This window comes from Myotis lucifugus, unplaced genomic scaffold, assembly GCF_000147115.1.
Source record: "Myotis lucifugus unplaced genomic scaffold, Myoluc2.0 scaffold_94, whole genome shotgun sequence".
Lineage (NCBI taxonomy): Eukaryota > Metazoa > Chordata > Mammalia > Chiroptera > Vespertilionidae > Myotis > Myotis lucifugus.
This window is the reverse complement of record NW_005871142.1, coordinates 2879345-2893998: the sequence shown is the minus strand read 5'-3', so window position 1 is coordinate 2893998 and position 14654 is coordinate 2879345. Positions and strand designations below refer to the sequence as shown.

At 47.0% G+C, this 14654-nt stretch overlaps 1 protein-coding gene across 3 annotated transcripts in view; it reads right to left on the bottom strand.

The window, feature by feature from the left end:
* Positions 1-1503: 1503 nt before the first annotated feature.
* Positions 1504-14654, bottom strand: part of LDAH (lipid droplet associated hydrolase) — a 90025-nt gene continuing 76874 nt past the window's right edge. For 2 of the 3 annotated variants that reach the window (XM_006091711.3, XM_023756461.1), the window contains 2 exons: positions 14091-14173; positions 1504-5115 (listed from right to left, as the gene is read on the bottom strand). In XM_006091711.3, coding sequence (XP_006091773.1) covers positions 4912-5115; positions 14091-14173 — 287 coding nt within the window. In that variant the 3' untranslated portion in view covers positions 1504-4911. The remainder of the gene's footprint in view (positions 5116-14090; positions 14174-14654) is intronic. The other variant, XM_023756462.1, reaches the window with a different exon arrangement.

The following is a 14654-nucleotide window of genomic DNA, read 5'->3' as shown; positions in this document are numbered from 1 at the left end:
TGTCACTCCCCCCCACCCCCCCCACCCCCCCAACCTGTGACTGACCCTCGTGTCCTCCGTCCGCAGGCACACTTCTCCGAATGCACTGTCCGAGGCGTTTCCCTCACCCTGAAAACGGACCTCTCACACCTTCCCTTCTTTTAAAACTACTCACTTACATCCCACCACCTACTCTTCACTTCCCTGCCGACCTATCCCTCTTTTGCCCCTCCTCTGACTCCCTTCCTAACCCTCCATGCCTGCCAGGCTGCCCACCGTTGCCTCCAGGAGGCAGCATGAGGCCGTGGAAAGAAGCGGGTGAGGGCCGGCTTTGGAGTGGAGGCCTGCGTTGCATCCCAGCTGTCAATCTTGAGCAAGTCACTTACCTTTGCACCTGTGTGGTCACCTGTGAAGTGAGTATAACCATAACCTAGAAGGGCTGTGAGGCCTAAAGGGGACACCCTGAAAGTGGGGGCCTCGCTCTTCCTTCCCCAAACCCAGCCAGGTTCGCCCTGTCCTTCTGGCACTAGGAGCAGCCTGCCCGCATCCCTCAGGACCATGGCAGGCAACCCAGAGCCTCTGTGACCTCACCCGCCCTGCTCTGGACGCCTCGCGTCTGTGGAGGAGGACAGACCCATGTCCCGCATCGGCCCCCCTCACCGGGACCCATGAGATCACTCACTGATATCTCTGTGGGGCGCAGGCAGTGGACAGCTTCTGGCCTCTGAATCCTGCAGGAGGGCCTCAGCCTTAAGGCCTCAGAGACGGATTTGTTCACAGAGCACAGTTTCACATGTGGGTAGTTCCAGCCACGGATGGCTCCTGAAACCCTACCCCCAAGGGAAGAAGGAGCCAAGTACAAGAGGCCAGGAACAAAGGTGGTGTCTGTTGTTACTTAAGAAATGCTTGGCTTCCCCACCTCTTCTAAGTGGACTGTAAGCCCCCTGAGGTGATGGTGGAGCATCCTGGGCTGTGTGTGCTGGAGGCCTGCATGGCCGGGGGCCAGAAGGCTGAGCCAGGTGAGCAAGCATCTCCCCTCACCCCCCACAATGAACCAGAGATGCAAAGACTGCAAGAATCAAGTTTCCGGCTGCGTGAAACTGCAGAAACCGAGCTATCACGGGGTCCTCCACTGCACCAAAGAGAAGAGAGAGCGAAAGAAAAACAAGAGAAGAGAGAGCGAAAGAAAAACAGGTTTCCTTTAGGTACCATTTTATAGAGCATTGACCGTAAGCCAGACAGGATGCTCGATGCCATATGCACAACCTCCTCTGCCCACATTTAAAACAAACAAAACCCTCCCCAAATCCAAAATCCAAAAACTGAAGCAAGTACTTTCATAGACGAAGAGACGGGTGGGGGTGGAGGTGGGGACTGGGGGAACCTGGGGGAGGTTCAGGGAGGCTAAGCCTATGACATCACAAACCTATGAAAGGGCAGAAGCAGGATTTGAAGTCCGGTCTCCATTTACTGCTTAGAAGAAGAAATTCACTTTCTGGAAAAGAAGCAACGAGAGACAGACACAAAGGGGAGCACCTGCTTTTATTCAAATAGTTACTTTTACAAATTTCAAAATCATCTGGAATTTACACAAAGGTTGCTAGTAAAATGCAGGGAACATTTTCCCTCGGAGCCATCTCAGTGAGCGGACCAGTGCATCTCAGCGCATACAGGGCCTTCTCCTGCTTCTCCACATCCCAACCCCTGCACATCCCTTCCTCCCAGCTCAGCTTTAGACCCCATTCGAGTCGTGCAAATCGTCCCAACAATGGTTTTGTAATAAAAACATCGGATCCAGAATCAGGTGTTGCTGTATATTGTCATGTCTCCTTAGTGTCCTTTAATCTGGAATTAAATTTTTTGTTTTTATTAATCCTCACCAGAGGGTATTTTTTTTCCATTGCTTTTCAGAGAGAGTGGAAGGGAGGAAGGGGAAAGGGGGGAGAGACAGAAACATCAATGTGAGAAGGACACATCGACAGCCTGCCTCCCACAACCGCCTTGACCAGGGGGCGGGAAGCAAACCCACAACCCAGATATGTGCCCTTGACCGGGAATTGAACCGGTGACCCTTCAGTGCGTGGGCCGACACTCTAACCACTGAGCATACCAGCCAGGGCTGGAAATAAATTTGATTTTGATACAATGTAGGATAAAGAAGAATCAAGCCTTTGGAGGTCACTGGCTGTCCAGGGGTTGAGTGGGGGAGCAGACGGCGAGGGCCCTGGCCACCTGGACATCAGACCACGAGAGCCAAGGGGCTGGCTGCCTTTGGAGGGCCCCTCCCACGGCCCAGAGCAGACTGAGAACCGAGGGCACTAGGCAACCTGAACAAAGTTAAATCTTTGACAAGGACCACCCATGTGGCTGACTGGGGCATATACGCAGAAATGCTTCTGGAAAAATAGACTTTATCCATCACTTATCAATATTAGTCTTATTTTTACTATCATGACAGTTAATATTTATTATTATTATTATTGCCAATCTTTATCTAGATACTCTTGGTCAGGCATTGTGCTAAATGCTTTAATGTTGTCATCTTCTTTAATTCTTCCAACAATCGGAGGCATGCATTGTTATTAGTCCTATCTTACAAATGAGGACAGCGAGGCACGGAGAAACCAGATGAAGTTGCCTAAAAATCACACCGAAGGCCAGGCCTCAGAGTTCACCTACCTCATCCCCTCCTACGTATGCATGGAAACATGCAGTCTTTTGTTTAATTCCTAATGAAATAAAATGAACTTCATTCTCCTGAAATCTGATCCTTCCTCCTCTAAGACAAATACTGAGAAGAGAGGCTTTTCGGCTTCACAGGGAGACTTTGACCCAAGTCTACCTCAGAGAACTGTGCAGCTGGTACCCCTCCTCCCCCAGCACACGGCCACCGGGCCAAGCAAGCTCATGAGCGCTGGTAAAGCATTTATTTCAAAAAGTTATTTGGTGCTTAGACGATAAACAGGAAATAAGAGCCAGCAATACTTTACTTTATCATTTCACTTTTAACCAGTTTTTAATTTCTGAAGAACAAAATGAGATACAATTTCATCCACGTGGGCTTTTGGAACACAGAGGCATGTGGAATAGTGACACTGAGAGAAGCTGGGATGCTAGTCTGCGTTTCCGTGGGTACGATTCTCCCAGGACTTGCTTAAGGGCTCAAGTTAATACCACTGAGCGTCTCCTGTCTGCCAGGCACGTTGGAGCCACAAGTCCCAGCTGCTAACACCAGAATCTAGAACAAGCATGTCAAACTCAAAGGCTAACACGGGCCAAATAAACTAGGCATGTGGCCCACGGGCTGTGAGTTTGACATGCTTGGTCTAGAAGGCCTCCCCACGCAGATGCCCTGAGGAGGCAGTGTGCAGCCTGAGCCAGTGGCCTGTGTGTGCCCGGCTCCTCTTTGGAGCCAAGAGCACTCCTTGCCTGGAACTTGGATCCTTCTTGTCCAAAAAGTCATTTGCTCTGACGCAGAGGCCTTGGCTGCTAGCAGCTTGTCCAACACTCACCACGGGGTTGGCAGCACATCAGGGCTGACTCTGCCATCAGGGGGCTTCAGGTTTTGAGGGGAAGGCCAACGCCACATTGTCCAAAGCCTGAGGGATTCCCCCCGGAGAAAACCTAATGCTTCTGATGCAAGACTCAGTGCGATGTGTTGGCTCCTGGCCCAGGATGAGTTGACTTGGGGGAAGGCAGCAATGCTGTTAGCCACCCTGGGCCAGAGAACAAGCTGCTTCTCTCCTGGACTTCAAGCTGTCCGGAGAAGGCAAATTTACATAATTGAATGGCTAATTTTGGTTCATTAGTAAAACAATTTCTTCCCAACTAATATGCTAATGCGGAAACGGAACAATCATTTATGGTTATGCTCTACTGAGCAATTTAAGGATGCCCCTTTGGAAAGTACTTACTAGGAGGTTGTCAGAAGAATCGTAATATAGCTAAGACTCTCCTCAATGCCTAGCACAGTACCTGGCTCACTGCTTGGTCCTCAGTGGAGTTCCATTGAAGAAATTCACAGAAGGGACAACTGATGGTAGGTCCGGGCTGATGAGAGGCAGTCGGGCCTCCCCAACCTTGCTCTGGAGGAGAGGAGCCTGCAAGGAGCTCACCACCGGCAGGCCCAGGCTCGGCACGGAGCTGGCTGGCTGTCGTGTGGCTGGAGGCATAGCCAGGATCCTTCCACCTTAGCCGGTTAGTTGAGCAGAGGGATGCCTGGCAAACTTTATTTTGGCTGATGCAAATGGACCAGGAATCACACTCCTCAGGGAAGCTTCCCAGAGACGGACGGACACAGGCAGTGCCTGCCCCGATGCTGGCTCTGTGCCCCTGGTGGCCAGACAAAAGGCTGGCGTGGCGATTTGTGACGTAGGTCTGCAGGCTGTCCTGGTACCCAGCCTGATAGTGATGGTCTCGGCAAGACCCCGGCTAGGTTAGTTTGGGCTGCTCTTCGGCTTCTGTCCTGAGGGAGACTCGGGTCCCCTGGCAAGATGCACTGCACACCGGACGCTCCCTGACCTCTTACATTTCCTAGTAGGCATTTCCTAACCTCCCCTAGCAGAGCCTCCTCTACAATGTAAGTCCATTAGCATCACTGTATTTAGCCTTCCTCTGGTCTGCAAGGGTCCTGCCTACCAAGACAAGCTGCATGGCGCCCTGGGCAAACATCAGAGATTTGTTTAGGCCACTGTGTTCCTGAGCCTCGGAAAACGTGTGGTTGAACCTATGGAATATTTTGTCACCTGTGTTTACTGCAGCCAGTAGCGTGGGATGTTGGGAGTGGGTAGTTTTTAAGTCAAGAGGGTTTCACTTTTTTCTCTCTTCCATAATCAAACACCGAAATTAAGCATTGACCTAAGGAGTCTACTAGTTACTACTGAGAGTCAGTACACCATGGCCCCTATGCACCAGCTGTCAGTCTTTGCTTCCTTATGTCGCGATGTCCACTTTGGACAGGTCATCCTTTAGCCAGTCCGCGACCATGTCAGCCATTTCCTGGTATGAACGGAGGATGAAAGCATGAGCTATTTTTTTCTCACAGAGCCGAATATCTCCTTCTGGGAAATCTTTCTTTATGTCTTCATAGTACTTTGTTGGACACCAAGCATCTATAGTTCCATAGTAAAATGTAAGCTAAAAGACAAGACAAAAACATGGATTAGAAAACACTTTCTCCTCCCAGCACAGATATGACACCAGCAACTGGCAAGCAACCTCCTTTACCAGCCCCCGTGCCTGGCCCTGGGAGCCGGTCCCAAGGCTCCCTCCAGAGAGTAGCTCTCTCAAGGCTGTGAGCCTTCACGGCTGTGGGAGTGAATTAAAAGGCATCTGATGGGAAGAAACCCATGTAGGGAGAGCCTTGTGTGATAGACCACCCACGATTCACGGAAAGGACTCGCTAGCAAAGTTGTGTATGTGGAGGCTGGGCTGGCCACTGGAGAGATGGCAGTGAGAGCGGGAAGAGTTATCGAGACAAATTCACTGCTGAGTGACTAGTGACCATACATCACACACTTAATAGTTTCCATACAGCCACATGGTAGGCACATGGGACATGTTTGTTGGATGCATGCAAAGATGAATCAGACAGACTCAGGCTTCTCCATGAGGCAGGTGAAATGCGACCAGAACCCCAAGCGTGTCTGTGACATTTCCACAAATAGGCTCGTATGGCAGGAGTGTATGCTGATTCGGTGGGGAGGTGTTATAATCATACTTTGGTGACAGCGAGCAGGCTGGATGGAGACAGAACCTCCTGTGAGGCATTACTAAGATTGATCTATATCTACCCACGACACACATACACACGTATACGTTTGTACACACACACAAACGTGTATATATGTACACATGCATGTGTACATGTGTATGGGTTCGTGCACACATATATGTGTGTATATAAGTACATATATAAACATGTATATTTATGCACACATACACTTATAATAAATACATACATATGTGTCTAGCTTTAGGCTGTTCTTCACTAAAAACTATGTTCTAGTTCTGCATTTCTAAAACAAAAAGGCAACAAAAGTGATATCTTATTCAGAATGGCACATAGTGGACATCTATACCAAAAAAAGAACTAAGTTTTAAGGACCCTATGCATCTGTTGTCACCGAAAAACAAACAAAACACCAGTTATGCCTGGCTCCAGCCCTTAAGTGGCCAGTCACACCCACTTGTAATTTCCATAATATATTAATTCCCTCACTCAAACCCTTATTCATTAATCTGTTCAGCAAATACTTAATGAGCATCCGCGCTGTATTAGGAACCTGGGAAACAGATAATAAGACGCAGTTTCTGGTGGGGGAAGCCTAGAGGCACCATGTACATCGGCAACCTCAGAGCCCGGATGAGGGATGCTGGCAGGAAGCAGTGGCCAGGAAAAGGTTCCCCAGACAGTTGATGCCCGAGTTGAGTCTTCAAGTTGGGGGAGCACACTGAGGGGAGCAGGCAAGCAAAGCAAAGAGTCTGACGGAGCATGGCATGCTTGGGAATTTAAAGTTATTATATATGGCTGGAATGTAGGATGGTGGAGATAAGACCAGCAAGGCAGAGAGAGACAAGGTCATGAACTTCTGTATTGTGCTAAGGAATTTATTGGAGTGACATTGGTTAATAAAATTATATAGGTTTCAGGGGTACAATTCTATAATACATCATCTATATATTATATTATGTGTTTACCATCCCAAGTCAAGTCTCCTTCCATCACCATTTATCCCCACTTACCCTCTCCTACCTCCCTCCACTCCCTTTCCTTCTGGTAATCACCATATTGTTGTCTGCCTATGAGGTTTCCCCCTTAATCCCTTCACGTTTTTCACCCTGCCCCCCATACCCACTCCCCTCTGAGAGTGGTCAGTGTGTTCTCTGTATCTATTTCTATTGTTTGTTGGTTTATTTTGTTCATTAGAGTCCACATATGAGTAAAATCACATGGTACTTGTCTTTCTCTGATGGCCTAACTACTACTTGAAACATCTCCAGTGGGAGGTCCAGTTTGGTAAGCCTCAGCACTGGGAGATGCTACACCTTCCCCGTGTGTGAAGGAGTCAGCCAGGTGAGCACGAGTCATACATGGATTACTGTGTGGGATACCTTCGGGATCAAGAGACCAGTCATGTCCAAGTTGTTATGGGGTGCACACGGCCCACGGCAGGCACAAGGAACTTGATGCCCAAGTTGATGGGAGTCTAGATTCCCATGTGTGCCTCTGATTTTCTCTCTCGATCCTCCTTGACCAGTAACCACTGAGAGTGTATTTGGTTAAATCTCTAAGTCCGGTGGGGTAATGTCTTTTTGTTTTTCAAATTCTTCTTCAGGCCACAGTTACTGAAGGCCTCGCTATGAAAATCTTGGCTTCCAAGTAACAACACATGGTTACTTCTAATGTCTTTACATACACTGGCTCAAGATACTTCCTGTTCCCTATAGATTATTAGTCACAGGCAATTGATCTGAACAGTGGACTCTGCATCTGTAATCCTAAACAGGAAACTAAAAAAGCATGGGGTATATGGAGGTAGTAGGGGAAGGGAGGACAGGTGAAGGAGAAAGAGAACTGGACACCAAGGCACGGTGGTTAAAAGCGTACACTATTAGGATGTCAACATGTAAAAATGCGTCACAACAGATAAGGATGAACTGATGGGAACTGAGAGTAACGTGCCAAGCTCTGTGCTCAGCTCTGCACTCACTGAGTCCTAATTATAATATTATAATAATATTTGGGGAAGGTATTTTATGTAAAAGGAAACTGAGGCTCAGAGAGACCAACTTGCTTACATTGAAACAGTGAGTTGTAAAGCTGGGCCACATAAACCCAGAGACAGCATCCCCGATCAGCACCTTTCACTGCTGCTTACAATCAACAACGCACTGATCAATGTCATTAAAACACAAAACCTGAAGCCCAGGAGGTCTGACACCAGATGTGAAAACCGACCATCGATGGCACAAACGCGACTGCCTTTACTTAACGTCTCCGTAGGTCTGTGTAGTTCTGGGCGCTGCCTGCCACGGGGCAAAGAACGCTGTGAAATACTGGAAATGTTAACCAAGAATCTCAGGCTATCAGCAGAATGTCTATATTCAAAGGCTGATAAGAAAAGCGATTTCCCGCAGGTTACTTCTCCCTGGCACTTGCTTTGATATGCATGGGAACTGATAAAAAGCACACATTACTGAGATGGAAATCACTGTGCTCCCAAAGTGCTGTCATATTCAGTAATCCATTTCTCTATTAAACACACAGTTTAATTTTCCCAGTCCGAGACTGGGATTCCCGGGAGGTGGTTTGCTTTCCTCGTGCGCTTTCGGCAAGAGGTGGGATTAGGGCTACTCTGGTCTCTGTTTATCTTCCTTCCACTCCCCAGGATGCCCCTGTGGGGACGTGGCCCTGCTAAACGGCCCCTGCAAACTGCTGCAGCCGCCACCACACAGAACCCACATCTGCCGTTCCTTGTGTTCTATTTTCTTTTTCTTTTCACTTTTTGCTCCTGAAACTGACGGAGTCACCAACGACTCTAGACTTATCTCCATCTGGTGGTGGCTAAGTGGTTGAAATTCAGAAGTCAGACATAATGATCTCCTACTGAATGCTTAGTACATGCCACATGCTCTTGCACCATATGTATATGAGTGATGGCGTGATATTTTTGGAACAGCTGCATGGTTTAATGAAATTAAACCATTTCACTGTTGACAAAAGGAGGCACAGTAACTTACCCAAGGTCATCTAAGTAGCAAGTGGCAGAGATGGAGCCTAAAGCTCAGGCTGTGGCTCTCAGGACTCTGTTCCCCAGTATACAACACGCCCCCCCCCGCCCTCCGCCCCAATCACGCTCCACCAGAGAACTCTTGGGTAGGCTAACATAAGTGCCACGACGAAGCTCTCAAGGTCAAAGTGACTCAGATATTTCCAGGATGATTCTGACATTTGGAACAGGCTTCACATTAAACAGGCAGAACTAACACAATCGGTTTCAGAGCGAGGCCTGGCGGCAAGGCAGTCCTGGTGAGCTGGTCCTGGGCGCGCTCCTTACGCTCCACTGAGCAGGACCTGCGCATGTCTGAAGGATTTGCATGCTCAGATCTGCAAACACTGCAGAGGTTTGTTCCCAAGACAACATGCACCTCTGGGCTCAGGTGGGCTGAGCAGCGTTGGGAGAGAGCCACGGCAGAGGCATTCCTATTCCTGGGGACACCCTCCCCCTTCCCCACACCATGCTGTCACCCTGGTCAGGCCCTCTGGGGGCCAGGGCAGCACCACTCTGCAGGCAACCCTGCCAGCGCTGCCCACCTTCAGCAGAAAGCTGTGTCCCATGTCTTGGCTGGGAGCAGCTCCAGGGCCCTGTGGACCGACAGCGATGCTCAGGTTCAGTCTGGCGGTAGCGCACACAGCTGTTTCCATAGGCCTAGGCCAAACGTGGTCACGCAGTGTAGAATTTCCCTCCTAAGTGAGTTTTAAATGAAAACTTCAAGTTTCTAAATCAAACACAAATTCACTTCCCTAGGAATGAGACACACATCCCTTACAGCTCAGAACAATGACAGAGCCCAGGAACGCTGACCTCCCACTTGCCTCAGACACGCCAGGTGCCTCATAAAGCGGAGCATACCCCAGAGGCTCCCAGAAGAATCGGGGCCGGGTGGCGAAAATGTACAGGTGACTCTCTTACTCTGGTTTATTCCATCCTGGTTCTCATTCCTGTCCCTCCCCCACCACTTCCGTCTTATTCAAGAGCTCTTCTCCCTCCTCCCAACCTTCAAGCTCTGTTCCCCCAGAGCAGGATTTAGACTATCCTCTTCCTGTACTACCGACTTCCTTAGGTCACCATGGCCCATGCTCAGGCTTCCGATATATCCTCATCACCCCCAAGTCAAACCCAGCCCAGGCCACTCTTCCAAGCTACCCACATGTCCAGCACCTGCCAGAATGTCCACGTGTCCAGCACCTGCCAGAATGTCCACGTGACAACCATCTCCCACAACTTGCTTCTCTCCCCATATTCCCTATCTTGTCACCAGATCTAATACAGAGAAATTGTCACCAGATCTAATACAGAGAAATAACCATCGACTCCTCTGTCGCTATTCTCATATCCCATTAATACTAAGTGCCTTTGATTCTACAGGGCTTTAGGTCCATGCCGGTCAATGGCTAGAAGTGGTGGCGAGGTGTGTGTGTGTGCGGGCACATGCAATGTAAACTTGGATGGAAAAAAGATTACATCTTTATTTTTGCTAACCTCTAACTATAATTTAGTATTTCCTTCAATTATGAATATAGGCAACAAACCACAGTAGTATTAGTAATACCTATCTTTTGTCACCTATAAAATTTTCAAATGACAATAAACTCATTGTAAATAACAGAAAGTAACTTATACTCATCAGTACAAATTTACCATAGTAATTTTGACTGCTATTGTATCTCATTATGTAATGTGTTAATAAAGATGTACATGATATATATATATATATATATATGTATATATATATATATATCACATATTCGTTTTAAGCTATTTTGATAACTACAATATAATTTCTTTGTAATCTCATACATTTATTTTATGCACGCAATAATATTATTCAGAGAAGGGGACCATACACGAGAGCCAAAGAGACCCACAACACAGTAAAGGCTTGGAAGCTAAGCTCTCGTGGCTTCCCCGTCCACCCACTAGGGTACATGTATTGACTGCTCACCAGGTATCACCCACTGTGCCAGGCCCTAGGGATACTGAGATGAGTAAACACAGCTCCTTCCCTCAAGGTGGGCGAGAGGGGAAGGCAGACCACTTAAATACTGTGTGATGAATGCAACACCAGAACTTGACAGAGGGAGCCATGGGGACCAAGGGAGGGACATCTAACCAAAACCAGAGCCCGGGGAAGGCCTCTTGGAGATGACAATGGAGCCAAGTCGTAAAGGACAGGTCGGGCTTAGTCAGGTGAAGAAAGAACACAACCACCATGTCACAGGCCACAAGTAAACTCTTCTGGAAACAACTGTGGGTCTGAAATACTTGCTCCAGGAAAGGGAAGTAACTTCATGTAATGTTGAAGCACTGCAAGTAGGAGGTTTGATACTGTATATCAAGTCTCAAGACCCAGGAAGGAAGGAAGGAAGGAAGGAAGGAAGGAAGGAAGGAAGGAAGGAAGGAAGGAAGGAAGGAAGGAAGGAGTGAAGGAAGATAGGAAGGGAGAGAGGGAGAGAGGGAGAGAGGGAGGGAGAAAGGAAGACAACCAGCCCAGTAGAGTTAAAAGGCCAATTTTTCTCAAGACGACAAAAAGTTCTCTTCATGTGGACAATGAAAGCCCAGAGGCAGAAATCTGAACTTGGAACCAAAGCCTACTGATGGTCTGATAGTTTTGTGGTGGGGCTGCAGGGACTCAAAAGCCATCCACACGATGCAGTAGAGAGACTATTTTTAGGCAAACTTTCCTGGGACTTCCTGACGGAATGGCACAAGGATGTATTTTTCAGAATGATGTTGAACACAGAATAACTGAGATATAGTGAATGATTTTTGCAACAAAATGTGTGGCTCCAAGCCTTCCCACTGGGCAGTCCTAGGCAGGTGTGAGGTTTCCGAATGGTCACGTTTGGGCTGCGGTGGGACAGAGCATCCTGAGTGGAACACCTAGACTAGGGACCTGTCTAGTCCTGGAAGTGGTTCTCAGTGTGACTCACTGTCAAGGTGGTTGGGAAGGCAGAGTCAATGCCCACTATCTTCCTAGAACTATACGCCCTTTTGCGTTTCCTTGTTTTCTCAAGTAGATGGGGACGTGAGCCGACTCCGCTTTGCCCAGTATTCAGTTACAGCATGCTTCCTCTCTTTTTCGTTACAGAAACAAAAAGTTCCTGTTTCTGTACCTTGCTTCACTTAGGAATTGGAACTTCGCTGTTACAAAGGCTAATCAATGAATTGCGAGGTAGTTTTGCCCCATTAAACAAACGAATGCCCTGCTTCCCCAAATTCCACCAGTACATTTAACGCTATCTTAAAACCAAAACAAAGCCAGTCCTGTAGCTGGGAAAGTTTATTTCGTGACTGACTGTTAATGTTGACCTTGAAACGCCTGCCATCTAGCATTCTATCCCCATGTTTCTCCCATGAAAAGTTTCAGTAAACTTACAGTCCTGACACGCAGTTACCACGAGCAGGCCTCTATCTGGGAATGATTACGCCTGCATATGGATTTAACTTAGGGCAGGAATAAGTTAGCACCTGCCTTTGACCTCTTTCTGAGCACAGCATACAAAGGGAATCCAGGAACGATGAGTATTTTACAGCAGCTGGCTCCCACAGGTGGCAGGATGGGCTTGGACTCACGAGGGTCGAGTCAGTCAGCAAGTGTGAGATTTGGAAGCGAGCATCTGCCAGTCTTATTATTAACTGGGAGTTGAGTTGTTTTTATGAACTTCCAGCCTTGAGAACTTAAATGCATTTCTGAAACAAATTCATTTATAATTTAATGGCAAAACAAAATCCTGTTTTTCTTGTAGTTTCACATCCTTCAACGGCTGAAAACAAGTTGAAAGCCCTGGAGACAGGTCCTTCTGAGGCCCCAACCTCCCCGTTCAGCTTGTGGGGGTTTCCTTCTGGATCCAAAATTTCAATCTCTACGCAACTGCTATTCGAGAAATATGATGACCACCATTGCCAAAGACAAACACAAACTGGCATTTCAAAAGTCCTCTCTGTGTGATGCTATTACAGATCAATAATGTGAAAAATAATTTTTTAAAATGTTTTTATTGATTTCAGAGAGAGGAAGGCAGAGGGAGAGAGGGATAGAAACATCAATGATGAGAGAGAATCATTGATTGGCTGCCTCTTGCACACCCCCTACTGGGGATCAAGCTTGCAATGTGGGCATGTGCCCTGACCAGGTATTGAACCGTGGCCTCCTGGTTCATAGGTCGACGCTCAACCACTGAGCCACACTGGCTGGGAGTGAAACTGTTTTTAAAGAACATATATACTTCTTGCTTTAAGGTAACTATATTGGGAAGTAATAGAAATGTGAATTAACACTGTAGGCCAGTTTAGGTCAAATGTCTCAAAGTTTATGAAGGGACTGTAAACCCAGTAGGTTTCCCTTGCAGACTGTAGGCTCCTGGGCCTGTAAGACGGCTCTGTACCAGCTCAGCACCAACCCCCAACCTCCAAGTTAGAGAGTCCAACACCAAGATAAAGGCATACGCAGAACTTAAACATTTATAGTAGCTACATTAAAAATAAAAAGTATAAAGGAATGGGTAAAATTATTTTCAGTAATATGTTTTACTTAACCCAACAGATCATAAAATATCATTGCAACATGTAATCAATATAAAAATATTGATGAAATATTTTACTTTTTTTGGTACTAAGTTTCTGAAATCCAAGGTGAATTTCACAGGCTCGGTGCATCTCCATTCAGACTAGCCACAATAACCACGCATGGATGGACAGTGCAGCTCTACCCTACTCAGGATGGACAGACAGACAAATGATGCCATGGGAGTACCAGAGCCACCTACAGGCTAGGGTGCTTAGACCTCACAGATTTAGAGGTTAGTGCTTCCAAATGTCTGTGTGAGCTTCTAGTATTTGCTTCGGAAACTCACAAAGGCTCAATGTTTCCATCTTTGCCTTTCTGCACCTGCTTGTATAGGAAACTGGTCTTGGTGTCAGCAGGACACTCCTACTCTAATGCATTGGAGAGTAAGAAAGACAGGCTCACTGAGTCATTGGGTTGTAGTAATGTTAGTTGTCTTCCAATGTTTTACTGACATTTTAACATAACTCATTTACTCTATAAGTATTACTGAGAATCTTCTCAGGACAAGGCCCTAGGGAGGAGTATGGATTCTAAAAATAAACCCAACAAAAATAGTGTCAAAATATATTTAACTGTGCAATCAGCTTCACTTACTTTCTATGCAACATTCAAGGAGAGCATTAATTTTAACTAGACATAGAACTCTATCTGGATCTAACCCTTGCGGCCTTACAGAGATCTGAACCAATTTCAGTCTCTCATCTTCAGTAAGTATTTCTGCCCATTGACTTACTTCCTTGTAGTACTGAAGTGATTACCTTAGGTAAGTGCTCCTTTATGGTTTCATTGTCTCTCTTCACCACCTGCATCATTTCCTGGCCCCCAAGGTAGGCAACATTAGCTACATTAAAAAAAAAAAAAAGCCAAACACTTAGAACAGACTGGACAAAACAACTGTCAAATTAATTTCAGTAAATTCCCATCCCCCCTCTTCTTTTGGCAAGTGCTCCCTGATGGGACAAGGGAGGCTCAGACAGGTGTGTGAGGCAGGCAAGGTGCATGTCTCTGGAAATAAGAGCACGTCTTACAAAAGCACCTGTGCTCACCTCACCTGGCTCTCTCATTAGCCAGTGTTAGCAGGATGATGGCCCAATGTCAGGCACCACAGCAGGTAACGTGTGCAATTGTACCCGATGGATGTTTTTATGATGTAAGGATTACAAGCACAATTTTTTACAGATAAATCATTGGAAGCACACATCTTTACAGATCTTTGACAAAAGTAGCATTTCAGAAGAGCAAAAGATGGGTGGTCTGTAGTAGGCAGAATTCTATCACACAAATATTCCTTGCCCTTCTGTAATCCCCTCCCTTTTGAGTGT